Here is a 17,452-nt window from a genome sequence, read left to right as displayed (position 1 = left end):
TTCTTTATCTTATTTAATCTTCACAGCCAATCTGTGAGGTATGGAGTATTATCATCTCCATTTTTATAGATTAGGAAAATAAGACTTAGGGAGGTTAAGTCACTTGCTCAAGGCCACACATTTAGTAAGTGGCAGAGCTAGTATTCAAGCCTGGGTAGTCTGGCACCAGAGTCTACAAACAAAAACACAACAAATCAATAACAACCCCAAACCAAAAACCCTTCAACCCAAGAATTATAAAGTAAAGCTGACCTTACTTCATTAATGATTATAATGTAAGGCTAACCTTACTTTATGATCAAGTTCTGAAAACAGTTAGATGAAGTAATTGTTTTCTTCCATTCCAGGCAATGGCTATCTTCCAGAGATAGATACATCATGTTGTGTGTGTGTGTGTGTGTGTGTGTGTGTGTGTGTGTGTGTGTGTATATATATATATATATATATATTTTTTTTTTTTTTTTTTTTTAACTTTTTCCTGCTAGGTAAGAGTGATTATAGCTCTCCTTTATATGTAGGGGCATTGAGTAGATCACCCTCAGGAAATTACTGTTCTATGAAATGACACTCAAGCTTGTAGACTGAGCAACAATGAGTTGTACAGGTGGAATAGATCGTAAGGCAGAACTTTTCCTTGCAAAACCAGGGTCTTAAAGAGCTCATCTTCAAATTAAAAGGGAAAAGGAGCTTTAGGAGGTGACTTTTAGGCATTATTAACCACCATCTTCAGAGGAATTAATTAGTTGGTGAGAAAAAAGGCCAGGTGAGAAAAGAGGAGAATGCAGGATAGGATCTTTGGAAATGTAGGAATTTAAGAGAAAGGAAAGGAGATTCTGGTAGAAGTTATTTTTTGCTTAGGGCCTGTTTTGGATGTCATCAAATCAGAATACTCTTCTAGTAGATATTCTTAAACTGGAGTCCATGGATCTACCTTAGTGATGTGTGACTACCCTGAAATTATATATTTGTTTACATTTTAATTTTTTTAAAGCTTTTATTTAAATTCTAGTTAGTTAAGATATAGTGTATTGTTGAGTTCAGGAGTAGAATTTAATGATTCATTACTTGCATATAACATCCAGTGTTCATCTCCAGTGTTCATCACAAGTGCCCTCCTTAATGCCTATCACCCATTTTGCTCATCCCCCACCCAGCTCCCTTCCAGCAAATCCTGTTTGTTCTCTGTAGTTTAGAGTCTTTTATGGGTGTGCCTCCCTCTCTTTTCTCCCCCCCCTTACCCCTGTGTTCATCTTGTGTGTGTGTGTGTGTTTATTTTTGAGAGAGAGACACAGTATGAGCAGGGGAGATACAGAGAGAGGGAGACATAGAATCTGAAGCAGGCTCCAGGCTCTGAGCTGTCAGCACAGAGCCCGAGGAGGAGCTCAAACTCACAGACCTGACCGTGAGATCTTGACCTGAGCTGAAGTCAGATGCTTAACCAACTGAGCCACCCAGGCGCCCCACCCCCCTTTTTTTAATTAATTTTTTTTTTTTTTTGAGAGAGAGAAGTTTGCAAGTGGGGGAGGGTCAGAGGGAGAATGGAGATAAAGAAGCTCAAGTAGTCTCCACGCCCAGTGTAGAGCCACAGCAGGGCTCTGTCTCAACAACCATAAGTGAGATCATGACTTGAGCCAAAATCAAGAGTCGGATGCTTAACCTACTGAGCCATTCAGGCACCTGTTTTGTTTCTTAAATTCCACATGAGTGTAATCATATGGTATTTGTCTTTCTTTGGCTTATTTTGCTTAGCATAATGTTTACATGTTCATTTTTATACAGAGAAAGTGTGTAGTTTTCTTCAGAGACTTAAAAGGGTCCTGAACAAGGACCCTAAACAAGGTGAGAATCGCTACCCTATAGATTGTTCACGTTTGCTTTTAAAAGTACCTTTTTTTTTTTTTTTAAAGAAGTTAATTTACCACTTTTGTTCATGTGAAAACAAAATTAGATTTGGTTTTCAAACAAAATTTTCAGAAACTTCTTCAATTCACTGTTTTATTTGGTTGTAGGATAGTGCAGCTGTCCAGATTCTCTTGGAGATTTGCTTACCTACTGAAGAAGAAAAAGCAAAGGGTGTCAATCCAGACAGCTTGCTAAGGAATGTTCAAAGTGTTATTACTACTAGTGCTTCAAATAAGGGAATGGAGGAAGGAGAAGACAATTTGCTCTGTAACCTTCGAGAAGTTCAGTGCCTTATCTGTTGTCTGTTACACCAGATGTACATTGCTGATCCCAACATTGCTAAACTTGTTCACTTTCAGGTGTGTTTTCAAAGAATGATGCTTTATGGTTGAACTTTATTTTTGAGGGAGGGGGAGTGCTTTGATTATAAAGTTAATAAGGATCAGTCAGAAATTGGAGATCACATAAATGATCATAGTCCTTTGTAATAGGGAAAAAAAACCCAGATTTTTTAGATTTTATTTCAGACTAACATGTTTAATTTATCTCTGTTCTAGTGCACCAGAAAGGCGAAATGCCAGGATATATGTAAGGCATGGTAGCCTTCTGAGCAACTTTTACATAAAGGAAGAAAAACATTCCTGTGTATTTTTCTCTGTATTTGGCTTATAGTTTTTTTATTTCTAACTTTTCCCCCCTTTCTTGTTGTGATAGGGTTATCCTTGTGAACTTCTACCTCTGACAGTCGCAGGTATTCCATCTATGCACATCTGTCTGGATTTCATACCTGAGCTTATTGCACAGCCAGAACTTGAAAAACAGGTAATGAGCATTTTGGAGCTTTAGGAAAATTTTAATCTCTCTCCAGTCTTTAGTTGTCAAGCATTTAACAATTTAATACTTTTTAAAAAAAAAAAAATTTTTTTTAATATTTATTTTTGAGAGAGAGAGAGAGAGCGAGAGCATGAGTGGAGGAGGGGCAGAGAGAGAGGGGGACACAGAATCCGAAGCAGGATCCAGGCTCCGAGCTGTCAGCACAGAGCCTGATGCGGGGCTTGAACTCATGAGCCATGAGATCATGACCTGAGCCAAAGTCTGACATTCAACTGACTGAGCCACCAAGGCGCCCCAAATTTAACAGTTTAATACTTAAGGATTCTTCAGAAACATGTAACATTTTGGTTTTGTATTGCAGATATTTGCTATCCAGCTGCTTTCTCATTTGTGTATCCAGTATGCATTACCAAAGTCACTCAGTGTGGCTCGCTTAGCTGTGAATGTCATGGGAACTTTGCTAACAGGTGTGTAGCCAACGAGCATCAATAATAACAACTTCTAACATAAAGTAGTACATATTTTTCTGAATTTAGTAGCACGATGTTTTCTGTGTTACTAGTAGTTTATGCCATTTCTTCATTTATTCTTTTGAAAAATTTTCTGTTACAAATATAATTTACAGTGAGGAGGAGATGAATAGGTAAGCAAATAGCATCTTTTATTTTGTGAATGAATGTATATACATGTAAGTAAATATAATAAGCTTTCCACATTTTATGAATGAAAATCAGATCTGCTTTCTGATTGTAATTATGTCAGTAGAAGACAAGTTGCAATTTATTACAACTGCTTAGTTACAATTTATTACAAATGTAGTCATAATGTATAAGTAAGAGAAAAATATATAAGTTGTTTCCTTAAGTTTTAAAACCTACTTTAATATTTTAATCACTGTCTGGTTTGTAGAGTTAAATGTTATGAAAATAAACTACTTTAAAAGATATGAACTATATATTACTTGGCAACCAAAAAGAATGAAATCTTGACATTTGCAACTATATGGATGGAACTAGAGGGTATTATGCTAAGCAAAATTAGTTGGAGAAAGACAAATATCATATGATTTCACTCATCTGAGGACTTTAAGATACAAAACAGATGAACATAAGGGAAGGGAAGCAAAAATAATAGAAAAAATAATAGAAAAAAAAGCAAAAATAATAGAAAAACAAGCAAAAATAATATGAGACTCTTCAATATAGAGAACAGAGGGTTGCTGGGGGGGATGGGGAAGAGGGGATAGGCCAAATAGGTAAGGGGCATTAAGGAATCTACTCCTGAAATCATTGTTGAACCATATGGTAACTAACTTGGATGTAAATTAATAAATAAATAATAAAAAAAGAAAAAAATAAAAGATATGAACTATAATTCAATCTTTTAACGTTACGCCTTAATTTTATATTTTTTCTTAGTGCTCCTATACTACTTTATTGATTTTTCTTTTCATTGTATTCACCTCATGTTATGATTAGTTTTCGTGGTTAAGAGCTTTAACTGCCTGAGTTCAGTCCCAAGTCCATCACTAACTGGCATGTAGCCTTGAACAAGTTTCTTAATATAAGGTTTATTTAAGAGCTTTCCTCCTTTATAAAAGAGGTATCATCATAATACTTTCCTCATTCATAAAACTGTGAGAATTAAATAATACTTATAATGCACTTAACACAGTGCTTGGGAGTAAGAATTTATGTTGGATGATGGCTGACTATTACATTAGATTGTAAACTCCTTGAAGGCAGGGATCAGCCCTGTCTTAGAAAACTTAGTACAGAGCATGGTACTTAATATATTTAGTAGGCCATGTACATTGAATTTATATCTGTAAAGTAAAAAGTTGTTTAACTTCTTTCCAACAGTTTTAACGCAGGCTAAGCGTTATGCTTTTTTCATGCCAACTCTGCCAAGTTTGGTCTCTTTTTGTCGAGCATTTCCTCCCCTGTATGAGGATATTATGTCTTTGCTGATCCAAATAGGGCAAGTCTGTGCCTCTGATGTTGCCACTCAGACAAGAGACATTGATCCAATTATTACACGTAAGTAGTAACTTATTTTCAAAGTTGTTTTGATATATCAAAGAAAAAGGCCAAAATCCTTTCCAGATTCCTTGCCTTAATTAATTCATTTTTTTTTTCCTTATGTTTCTAGGTCTTCAACAAATAAAGGAGAAACCGAGTGGATGGTCTGGAATCTGTAAAGATCCATCTTACAAAAATGGATCTGGGGACACTGGAAGTATGGATCCTGACGTACAGCTCTGTCATTGTATTGAAAGCACAATAATTGAAATAATAAACATGAGTGTTAGTGGAATTTAAAAAAAAAGTAAAACAAAAAAGTGAAGCTGTTTGCTGCATATACTCAATACAAATCTGCATCTTATAACAACTTTAAACTGAATGGGAACAGTAACGTCTTGGAATCATTAAACGATTCATTTCAACATGAATATAATTTAGAACTCTCAAGAATTGTGCTTGCTTGTATTTGATTGGCAGTTCTTTGGATCTACTTTGCTGGTATGTTTATATTGTAGCAGCAGAGCTTCTTTTGTTGTTTTTTGTTTGTTTGTTTGTTTGTTTTTTCCTATTGGGAGCACATTTAAGAACTCCTTATTGGAAGGTGAATTTGGCCTTGTATTTAGCATTTGCAATAAAGGAAAAGTGCCATGCCTTTAACTTAATTTCTTATAAACATGAGTGGGTAGCCCTAGTTTATGGCTGTCAGCTCATAACAGTGTAACAATGATGCAATGATGAGAGGGAGAAAAAGGGAAGGGAGACTTCAGGAAAAATTAGTTTAAATACCTGATAGAAATTGCTAAAACTTGCAATGCAAGTAATTACAGATGAGAATTTTAAGATTTTACATATTTGCTTCAATTTTTACTAATATGTAGACATATGTTTAAAGAGATACTTGAATAATTTGGAATTTTAAGATACTGGTTTAAAAGAAACATCTTTGTGCATAGAAGAACCTGAAAAGAGATCTCATTTCGTTGTTTTTTTAAATTTATTTTTATAATGCTTTACTAACTTACCTAGGGGTCAGTGGTGGGAAATACATTGGTATCTAATTAAAGTTTAGGGCAGTAAAACGCACTAGATTGAAGTGCTCTTGGTGTACCATTAGGATTATAATTCATATCTTAATTTTAGAAGATCTCTGAATAAAAAAATAAACAGTATTTCGACCTAAGGAAAAATTAAAAAGTGTAAAGTACCATGTGGGTGAAGGATTTTGCAGTTGTGTTAGTAACTTCCATTGATTAGGCAGATGCATTCAGGTAACCCATAATCCTAATTTTTCCCCCCTTAATTAAATATCCAACATAGAAGGTACTTTTCTTTGCTTTCTGAGAAATACCTGAATGACACACTCCTCCCAACCTCTCCAGTCCCCTGCTTTGAAACACACCTCTTCACTTGTATAAGAAATTAGGTAGACTAATAAGAAAGTGTGGTTTTTTAAGAAAAGAAACTTAACCTTAGTCTTTTCAGTAGTGTATAGGCACATCTCATTTTCTTCCTTTGTAAAATGGAATTACTACTGGCCCTACCTCATAAGGGTATTATATGAGAACTAATTTGTAGCTATTTCAAATCATGAAGTACACAGCATCACAGATGATAGAATATTTATACCTTTTATTAGATGCTTAATGTTCAATTAAGTAATTTTGATGCAAAAAGTAAAAGCATACACTTAAAAAATACCGTAAGAATTTTCATATTTTTAAAGAAAGCAGTTTTATAGTCTTTTAAGATTAAATACAACTGCTCCTGTTTTGTTTTGTTTAGTTTTTAAACAGAGGCTTTGGAATATTTTGTGAGTACGTAACTTCTAGGAGTTCAGAAAATGTTGAAATGTTTTCTAACTAAATGCAGTGCACATTCCTGGATCAATTTTCAAAGACTGGTCAAAACCTGCTGTGTTAAAATAACATATGCTGTTTTTCATCAGATTTGTTGATGATGTAAATAAAATGTGTAAATATATTAGTAAATGTTAATATTCATGTATTTTAAGTTAAGGTTAAGATTTGTCACAATGTGATTTTTTTTTATTCAGGTGAAAACAGATGTGTGCAACTATTTTGAATATTGGTTTATAAACATTCATATTCTTTATCAAATGAATTTGTAGTTTTTGTGTTTCATTTCACTGCAGCTAACTTGAAAGGGACATTTCAAGGTACTGGAATCTAGGGGTCACTGGCTCCAGGGTTTATGTGTGTCCCTTTCTGTTATGCCACATACATCAAATGACAATACAAAGTTATAGTCAGTTGAGAGCCTTAGGAATTTAGGAACAGAAAATCAGAATAGTTACCTTGGAGCAGTTACTTAAAAGATTGGATATTTAAAAAATATTTTTTTTTTTTTTTTTTTCAACGTTTATTTATTTTTGGGACAGAGAGAGACAGAGCATGAACGGGGGAGGGGCAGAGAGAGAGGGAGACACAGAATCGGAAACAGGCTCCAGGCTCTGAGCCATCAGCCCAGAGCCTGACGCGGGGCTCGAACTCACAGACTGCAAGATCGTGACCTGGCTGAAGTCGGACGCTTAACCGACTGCGCCACCCAGGCGCCCCTAAAAAATATTTTAAATTAAAAGAAATTAAAAACAATTTGTAAATGCAGAATAGCAATTTGAAGGTATTTTAAGGACTTATTTTTTATATATTATCCTTCATTACACTGTCTTAACAAATTACATTTTTTGTACTTTCCCTTCATCTTTGCTTATGCACACATATTTGTCATATAATGGAAGTAGTGGTACCCACTAATGGTATACGGTTTGGAGTCTGCTTTTGTTCATTTAATTTTATATGGAATTGTTTTTTGCAAGTTGTTTAATTTTTGTAATTACAATTCATAGTGATTTAGTTTTATAATTATTGGCTTCATGATGATTGAATTGGTATATTATAACCATCTTCCTATTACTATACGGAAGTTTATTATTTTTTTTCAGTACTACAATAGGCGCTGTTATCAACTGAGGTATTATTATTTTTTCTTATTTTTAGATTACTTATTTAGGATACATTTATGAGTCTGAGAGGGCCAGATTGAAGGGTAGAATTTTTTTTCATGACTCTAAGTATTGTCATTTGGGAACGATGTAGTAAAAATGAAAGGCAAACAAATCCTGCTGCTCCCTCCTGGAGCAAACCTCTCTCCCAAACCAGTTTCTCGAATTTGAGAAAATGTCTCAGGTTTTGCTTTTTTGGACACTAGTATTTTAATCAAGTTTCAGGCTATACAGAACTTTTTAATAATAACAATTCAGAGGGATCATGATTAACCTACTTTTCAGGAACTTTAAGTGTACTTCTTGGCAAAGAATAAACTGGCCTTTAAGGGCCAGAAGGTGGATGAGCCACAATAGAAGGTAGAAGTTACCTGGTGCTGCTGGAAGACCTCGAGAGCGTTTGTCTGGTTTAATTTGGTATCGGAGAAAGCCTTGAATATTATGAGATACTGTAGCCGGTTGTCATCGAACTTTTTCTCCTGGTTTGGCTCAGTCTGGCAATTCCCTTTTCAAGTCTCTATACCCTGACTGCTTATAAAGTTAGAATTTGAATTAAGTGGCACTGATGAGTGCTCGGAGAACTCGGCAAGACTTAAAGGTGTTTTCTCTGTGTTAATCTACAGACTTTAAGAATACAGACTTTGAGTTTCCAAGAAAGCTATACACAGGTTAAATCACCGGTTTCAAAAAGTCAAACAAAGAGAACTCTTTTCCTTTAAATCCCTGAGATTTGGACGAGTCGTTCACGCTTTGGGTAGTTCCCCTTCCGGTGTCGCCACTTACCTTGGGCCTACTTTTATTGCGGAGGCTTCCATTGGATGCCAGAGTCCTCGCCCCCCTAAACTCCCGCCAGGACTGGTTGTTTCATTTCTGGTCTTGGCGTCTGATTGGTTGTCTGAGCTCGTCCGGCGATTGGATGTCGGGAGTTAAGGGGTGGGAGGCGGGAATTCGTCCGGGAGAGCGTGGTTGAGGGGACTGATGAGGGCTGAAGAGGAAAGCTAGAGCCGCCCGGAGCCCGCGACCAGGCATGGGTGGTAGCAGCCCCCTGAGGGAGAGAAAGAGGCTTGTGACCTTTCTTCTTTGTCAGCGCTCCACTGTATTTTTTTTTTTTTTTTTTTTTTTTTTTTTTTTTTGCGGATATAGCTTTCCTTTTCTTCTGTGAAGGAAAAGCTTTCCTTTTCTTCTGCCTAGCCCTGTAGGCGTTTCTTCGGTTTTCCCCTGGACAGGCAAGTCTGTCTCCCTTGCCCGGGAGTGCGCGAAATCTGCAGGAAGGCTGCTTCCGCTTTAGCCCTACCGCCTTGCTGGCTAGTCGGTGTTGATTGGATCACTAGGGCGTCTGGAATCTCTGTGGGCTGAGGGAGGAGGAAAGTATGAGGACGGAAACCTGGAGAGATGGGAAGCCTGTCCTCCCTTGATGGGAGCGGAGGCCCGTTAGGCGGCCGGGAGCGACAGGCAGATACTTGTGGTTTGTTTTGGTTTTGTTTATTTTACTCAGTGTGCGTGGGAAGCTACCCCATTTTGAGATGCCTGTTGCCACAACTGGGGCGGGGGATGGATTGATTTGAAGGTCATATCTGAGTAACTAGACCAGCTTTGAGTTGTTGGTTCAGATTAAGGGGTTAGATTCCACCAAATTTCATTCTCAGAGCTTCACAGAATCACAAGATATTAGGACTGGAAAATACTTTAGAATAGTGGTTCTTCTTTTGGAACACACAGGCTATGGTTAAGGTTATAATTGGTTTTCTAATCTTTTACACTGTTATTTCAACCATCCCTCCATCCCCAGTTTGAGTTTACAATTTTTTTTTCACTATTGCAAAGTGGTACCGATGTATATCAGTCCCTCCCTACCCCGCCCCTTTTCAGTTATTTCCTCATGATATATTTCTGGGAATGAGAAGTCTATAGACCCTTTTTAGAAAAATTCAGTCATGGCACAGAAACTTCACAGATCCCAGTTTCTGGATTATATATGTCGTAGGTTAAGAAAAGGTGGTTTAGAATTGTATCTATGTATCTTAGGTTAAGAAAAGGTGGTTTAAAGTAGATCATTTCCTCTGTGTACCCATACTGAAGTTTGGGTACATTTCTGTACATTGTTATTCTTAATTCAGTGCCTGGCTAATTTTCATGAAAACCCGATCAGGTGGGTAGTATTATTTCCATTTCACAGATGAAGAAATAAGCTCTGAGAGGTTAAGTGATACACACAGAGGAATTTAAATGTAGGTGTGCCTTACTCCAAACTCATCTTCTTTTCATTATACCCCCCTGACCTTTAAATAAGAATTATTGGGCACCTACTAAGTGTCAGGCCATTGTTATTACAGATAAGGATCTTAGTCTATAGAAGTGAAGAGACATGATCAAGGTAACATATCTGAGTTGTTTTAAGAACCTGGTCTAGAACCTGTACTTTCTAGTTCCTAGTCCACAGCTTTGGCAGAGCATGGATGAAAATTGACATTTGTCAGATTCCAAGACATGCTCTCAACTGTTGTGATTTATAAGACTAGGAAATTTTTTTTACTTCCATTTGTTTTGTTTAAACATGTATTCCAATTTTTATTTCCAGACATCTGTCCTAATGTTGGGTATCTGGTTTTCTTTGAATGGTATTGTTTCAATATTGATTTTCATTTCTGTTGCAGTTAGGAATCTGAAGTAAAGAATAAAGCATGATGGCTTCAATGTGGTCTGAATATACAATTGGTGGGGTGAAAATTACCTTTCCTTATAAAGCTTACCCATCACAGCTTGCTATGATGAATTCTGTAAGTATTTTTTTTTTTAATGTTTTATTTTTTTTTGAGAGAGAGAGCATGAGTGAGGGAGGGACAAAGAGAAAGGGGGACAGAAGATCCCAAGAGGGATATACCCTGAGAGCAGCAAGCCTGATGCAGGGCTGGAACTCATAGACTATGAGATCATGACTTGAGCCGAAGTCAGACGCTCAACCAACTGAGCCACCCAGGCGCCCCCTGTAAGTATTTTTCAATAGTTATTTTAAGTCTTTATTAAGATACATAGTTTATAATTCATAAGGCTACATTCATTTTCTCAGATAGTAAATGGATTGAAAATATTTGCCTGCTTCGTTGAAGAACATCTAACCCTTGGAAAAATAATACCACTGCTAAACCATATATGTCTATGGATATAATGGAGGCAAAGGAGAACATTCTGAAAAATATTCTCAGCTCATTTGGAACTTCTATTTACTTTGCAGAATTACTGCTTTCTATGAAGTATTTGCTGTCTATTACACAGACTAGTATATTTTTTTGAGACTGTTCATATAGGCAATATGCAAACTTAAGGAAACCAACTGTGTTAAATCTTAATATTTTACTATATTTACTTTATACCTTGTTTACGAGTGTAATAGAGTATTTATTTTACGTAGTTTAAATGTTACATAATGATATGATACTACACCTATCTTTGTGCAGAACTTTTTTTTCTTGACATATTTAAAATGTAGGCCTGGTGATTGTTAATCCATTTTACATGCTATATAGTATTCCATTATATGAGTATACCAGAATTTTTTTTCTATTTTCCTTTTGATACACTTCTAAATTGTTTACATTCTCTAGCAATTATAAACAATGTTGCTATGAACTTTATTATTCATGTTTCATTGTGTTCATGTGGGTAAAATTTGGAGTATATACATAGTACTGTACATGCTGGAGTTGGGTATCTTCAACTTTATTAGGAATCATTAGTTTTTGTGCAAAGTGTACAGGGGTGCCTGAGTGGCTCAGTTGGTTAAGCATCCAACCCTGGGTTTCAGCTCAGGTCATGATCTCACAGTTCATGAGTTTGAGCTCCGTGTTGGTCTCTGTACTGCCAGTATGGAGCCTGCTTGGGATTCCCTGTCTTTCTCTGCCCTTCCCTCACTTGCATGCTCTCTCTCTCTCAAAATAAATAAATAAACTTAAATAACAACAATAACAACAGAAACCAAAGTGGTTATAACAGTTTACGCTCCCATGAGCAGTAGCCTCCCTTGTTTTTATCAAAAATATTCATGTACTATATTCTAGTTTTACAGAAACCATTAAGGCACAAATTGCTTTTTTTCATTTCTTTTTTGCTTGATATGCTTTTTAGGGCCATCATAATTTTAGGGAGAGATTTAAAGGAATAAAGTTTAGATTTCACTAAACATGGGTTCTTGCTTCTGCTCTTGCTGTGCTCCCTTAAGTACAACCTTATTTCTCATTGTTGTATTTGTACTTCTCCTGGAGAGATACCCTATGAAGTAAATTGCTTATTGATTTTTTCATTGTTTTTGTGTCCATAGATTGTCAGAGGATTAAATAGTAAGCAACATTGTTTACTGGAGAGCCCTACAGGAAGTGGGAAAAGTGTAGCCTTACTTTGTTCTGCTTTAGCATGGCAACAATCTTTTAATGGTAAGTAGTTGTTGATATTTTCAGGTTCCTTATTGGGACCTGAAAAAAATATTTTAATAAGTTACTTTTTATCCTGAATGGTTCAACCATGTTCTAGCTAATTTAAGTGTGGATTCTCTTTTAAGATATTTCTTTATAAGTTAAATATCTTCCAAAAGAGTTTCAATAGAGCAAAATATGTTCAGTTGATTCTAAAACAATTTTGAGCATAATGTAGTCCTTTATTTGATGATTCATAGTATGCACAGGAATCTTGGAATGCTTAGAGTTATCATTATGAAAATGATTATGATAATTTGTATTTAAAAGATGCAGGAGATTGGCCTGTAATGGTGTATAATATACACAAATAATTTGAGTAAACCCTTTAATGTATTTGCTTATCTGTCCCTTCCTCACAACATTAGAACATGGAATATATAAAGGAAACGTTCTAATCGATTTTTCTACTTGTTTGGATGCCATATAAGCAAAAGTTTATTGTAGTATTGTTTTCATGAATACATATTTTTTTTCCATTACTTTTATTTGCTAACAAAGGCCTAGTATATTGACTTTTATAAAAGACTAGCTGATGTACATAATGAATCCGAAGTGCAGTATTGGATATGTTTTAGTTACATAATTAAATGGATTTGACCTAAAGTATTAGGAGAATTTAAAGTTAACCAGGAGTGTGTGTAGGTATGTATATATGTTTTTGTGTGTGTGTGTTTTGAAGGGAAATCTACTTATAAGACTCTTAAAAATGAACAGTAAATATTTTATAACTTTTGTTCATTCTGATTGTTACTGATAATCTTTGGTGAAAAATGAGATAATCTGTTAATAATTTAAAAGTTTAGTGGGAGACCAAAAAGTAGAATTAGTAGTATTTATGTAGTACAGATGGGAAAATAATGTCATTACTGCTTATAGAGAATAATTATTCACTTTTTTTTTTTTTTTTTTTTTTTTTTTAGTGTCTATGAATTGTGTTTTTATACATGTAGGCACACAATGTAGACCAATTACAATTTTGTATTTTATTTAAGTATTAAAAATTACCTGTTTTATTTAGTTTGAATATTGACCTTAAAGTATATTTTAATACATGTATCAGAATTGATACATCATGAAGCATGTTTCTATTTGAAAAAGATGTATAAAGTGGAAATGACTTAACTCTTTTATGTTTATGTTATTTGATGTATTGAGCTTTCAATTTCTTCATTTAAGGAAATAGCAGTAATATAGAGTATACTTTAGGCCTTTATTTTAATCTTCCCTGCTTGATATTTTAATAAAACTTGATATAAATGAGTACTTGAGTGGTTAACATTATCTTTATTACTAGATTTTTGCAATTATGTAAATTGATAACTCCCTCTATAAGTATTTCTGGCATAAGTGTTTCTTGCCTGTTGTAATTTGATCCTGGAGATAGGTTGACCAACTTGCCCAGATCTGCCAGGTACTTTTCTAGTTTTAGGACTGAGAATCTTGTTTCCTAGGAAACCTCCCAATCCTGGGCAAATTGGGTGGTTGCTCATCTGAGTTGCAGAAGATTATGAATGTTTGTTAAATTAGAAATATTACAAATTGAGATTCTTTAATTTTTAGGAAAGCCGGTGGACAAAAGCTTAAGTAAAAAAGCTGAGGAACCATTGTCATGTTGTTGTGCATGCCATTCAAAGAATTTTACAAACATTGACTTGAAACAAGGAACTTCACATCATTTCAATTGTCCAAGTACACCACCTTCTGAAAGATATGGCACTTCATCAACTTGTCAAGGTAGTTTATACTTTGCCTGGCTCTTTTGGTATCTGTGGTAGCCTTAATTACTGCTGTTATTAGATTTATCTAAGATAAATTTGGTTAGCATAATGGATTATGTATCTCCACCTAATTCTCTGGAATTATTTTCAGATAACACACAGAGTAGTCAGATATCCTTGGACTATTGTATTCTTGGCTTGACTTAATTTATTCAGACATTTTGCTAGTTTAAATCATTTTTTGAAGAAGGCAGTGCACAATAAATGATATTTAGAAATTGATCTTATTTGTGGTCAGTATTGTTAGAGTTTAAAAAAATAATACTGATTTGTATTGTAAGACAAAATCAGTTAGCCTCATTCGTTCATCTTTATGAATTTGCCTGAACTTCTGAGGCCAGTATATCCTCTCTGAGACTTTTTTTTTTTTAAGTATATTAGTTTTTTTTTTTTTTTTAATTGAAGTATAGTTGACACACTGTATTACGTACATTAGTTTCAAGTGTGCAACATAGTGATTCAACAAGTCTAGGCATTATTCTGTGCTCACCACAAGTGTGTCTACCATTGTCACTTTAATGCTATTATAATACCATTGATTAGATTCCCTGTACTGTACCCTTTATCCCTGTGACGTATTCATTCTGTAACTGGAAGCCTGTATGTCCCACTTCTCTCTGGCAGCCATCAGTTTGTTCTCTGTGTTTATGGGTCTGTTTCTGCTTTTCATTTATTTATTCAATTGTTTTGGTTTTTAGATTCCCCATATAAGTAAAATCATGTGGTTTTTATCTTTCTCTGACTTACTTCACTTAGTATAATACCCTCTAGGTCCATTCGTGTTGTCACAAATGGCAAGATTTCATCCTTTTTTAAGGCTGAATAGAGAATCAGGTAAATTTTAAATATGATCCTTTACTAGTTCTAGAGAAGTATACTAAGAGACACCTGGCTGGCTCAGGCAGTAGAGGGTCCAATTCTTGCTTTCAGCTCAGGTCATGATCTCATGGTTCATCGATTTGAGTTCTGCTTCAGGCTCTGCACTGACAGTGCAAAGTCTACTTGGGATTCTCTCTCTCCTTCTCTCTGTCCCTCACCTGTTCTCTCCCAAAATAAACTTAAAAAAAAGAGAGAGAAATATACTAAGAATATCACAAGATTATTATTATTTTAAAAAAAATTTTTTTTTTTCAACGTTTATTTATTTTTGGGACAGAGAGAGACAGAGCATGAACGGGGGAGGGGCAGAGAGAGAGGGAGACACAGAATCGGAAACAGGCTCCAGGCTCTGAGCCATCAGCCCAGAGCCTGACTCGGGGCTCGAACTCACGGACTGCGAGATCATGACCTGGCTGAAGTCGGACGCTTAACCGACTGCACCACCCAGGCGCCCCTCACAAGATTATTAATATTTAAAAGTATTTCTTTGGCTTTGAATATATGGGAATGGTTAACCATTATTTGCCTAAGCTGAAAACCTAGGAAATATCCTGTATGCCTTGTTCTTCCATATTTCTCCATGCAAACCTCTATCTCCATTGATACTTCCTTAGTGCCAACTACAATGTTTAGTTTAGAGCATGCATTAACTTCTTGTACTGCTTTCATTCATGCCATTCTTTAATCACTGGTAGGAAGAGAGAGGTTGCTATGATTGATTTAAGTCTAAATAGTATCCATTTCCTAAAATCAGGGTTGGAGTCATCTTCCCCTAAAACACATGACTGTGGGGGCGCCTGGGTGGCTCAGTCGGTTGGGTGATCGACTTTGGCTCAGGTCATGATCTCTCAGTCCGTGAGTTCGAGCCCCGCATCAGGCTCTGTGCTGACAGCTGGGAGCCTGGAGCCTGTTTCAGATTCTGTGTCTCCCTCTCTCTCTGACCCTCCCCCGTTCATGCTCTGTCTCTCTATGTCTCAAAAATAAATAAACGTAAAAAAAAAATCAAATAAAAAAAATTTATAAAAAATAAAATAAAAAATAAGAAGCTTTAAACAAACAAAAAACGAAAAACACATGACTGTGTGGAGGAGGGTAGCTGTTTGAACTAAAGTATGATTCTGTTAGGAATGAGGAAGAAGTGGTTGAATACATGCTAGAGAGGTGATCATTAATGTTGTCTACACTATTCTTTTAAATTTATTCTTTAATTTATTTTTTTTAAGTTTATTTTTGAGGGAGAGAGACAGAGCATGAGTAGGGGAGGACCAGAGAGAGAAGGAGACACAGAATCTGAAGCAGGCTCCAGGCTCTGAGCTGTCAGCACAGAGCCCAATGTGGAGCTTGAACTCACGGCCTGCGAAGTCGTGACCTGAGCCGAAGTGAGATGTTCAACTGACTAGGCCACCCAGGTGCCCCAATGTTTATTTATTTTTGAGAGAGAGAGAGAGACAGAGTATGAGTGGCATAGGGGCAGAGAAGAGAGAGAGAGACACACACACAGAATCCAAAGCAGGCTCCAGGCTCCCAGCTGTCAGCACAGAGCCGGATACGGGTTTTGAACCCACAAACGTGTGATCGTGACCTGAGCTAAAGTCGGATGCTTAACCAACTGTGCCACCCAGGTGCCCCAGTGTTGTCTACACTATTTTGACCCTTAGCCCTTTTGACTTTCTTTCCATTCCTTAAGAGGGTTATGCTTTCTCTTGCCTTAGAGCCTTTGTTTATAGTGTCTCTTCTGAGGAAAATCCCATTTTCAGTTTGTTTTCCTGCTTTTCCTTTAGGTCTCAGCTTAAATGTCACTTCCTTGAAGGAGCCATACTGACCTTTCTATCAGACTAGATTTGGTTTCTGTATTATGTTCTGTCCTCTCACTGTGTACCTCTCCTTTATAGCACTTGTCATAGTTTTATTATCCATATGTCTGTATTCATCATTTATCAATCTCAGCTTCCCCTAGCAAACTATGTACTCCATGAGGTCAGGGACCATGTCAGTTTGCTTATCATTGAATCTTTAGTGCATAGCAGAGTGCCTGGCATATAGTAGGTGCTAGCTAAAGATTTATTGTATGAATGAGTGGAATTGACTTTGAGATAATTATAGGAACTTTGGTTTATCTTTATATACAACCTGGTTTTTTTATTTTTTTACGTTTATTTTGAGAGAGAGAGAGAGAGAACGAGCATGCACAAGTGGGAGGGGCAGAGAGAAGGAGAGACAGAATCCCAAGCAGACTCCACACCACTAGCCCAGAGCCCGATGCAGGGCTCTAAATTACAAACTATGAGATCATGGCCTGAACTGAGATCAAGAGTCAGGCCCTTAACTGACTGAGCCGTGCAGGCGCCCCTATACAACCTGTATTTTTTTAAAAAACAGCCTTATTGAAATATACCTGACATGACTATATATATGCATGGTAGGTACACTTTGATAAATTTTGACATAGGTGTACCTTCATTAAACTTTCAGCAGCATCAAGATAGTGAACATATCCATCACCTTCAAAAGTTTTCTCATGCCCCTTTGTTATCCCTCTTTCCC

At 36.1% G+C, this 17,452-nt stretch overlaps 2 protein-coding genes across 4 annotated transcripts in view; both read left to right on the top strand.

Annotated features, from left to right (window-relative positions):
• Positions 1–6,881, top strand: part of INTS2 (integrator complex subunit 2) — a 62,223-nt gene extending 55,342 nt beyond the window's left edge. For all 3 annotated transcript variants that reach the window (XM_045490627.1, XM_045490626.1, XM_045490628.1), the window contains 5 exons: positions 2,010–2,261; positions 2,617–2,724; positions 3,098–3,203; positions 4,599–4,775; positions 4,888–6,881. In XM_045490627.1, the coding sequence (XP_045346583.1) occupies positions 2,010–2,261; positions 2,617–2,724; positions 3,098–3,203; positions 4,599–4,775; positions 4,888–5,057 (813 nt within the window). In that variant the 3' untranslated portion in view covers positions 5,058–6,881. The remainder of the gene's footprint in view (positions 1–2,009; positions 2,262–2,616; positions 2,725–3,097; positions 3,204–4,598; positions 4,776–4,887) is intronic.
• A 1,726-nt stretch (positions 6,882–8,607) lies between these two features.
• Positions 8,608–17,452, top strand: part of BRIP1 (BRCA1 interacting helicase 1) — a 210,036-nt gene continuing 201,191 nt past the window's right edge. The window contains 4 exon segments of the mRNA XM_045490624.1: positions 8,608–9,008; positions 10,437–10,559; positions 12,098–12,209; positions 13,812–13,985. Of these exon segments, the coding sequence (XP_045346580.1) occupies positions 10,464–10,559; positions 12,098–12,209; positions 13,812–13,985 (382 nt within the window). The 5' untranslated portion in view covers positions 8,608–9,008; positions 10,437–10,463.

This window comes from Leopardus geoffroyi, chromosome E1 (assembly GCF_018350155.1).
Source record: "Leopardus geoffroyi isolate Oge1 chromosome E1, O.geoffroyi_Oge1_pat1.0, whole genome shotgun sequence".
Lineage (NCBI taxonomy): Eukaryota > Metazoa > Chordata > Mammalia > Carnivora > Felidae > Leopardus > Leopardus geoffroyi.
This window is presented reverse-complemented; position numbering and strand designations above follow the sequence as displayed.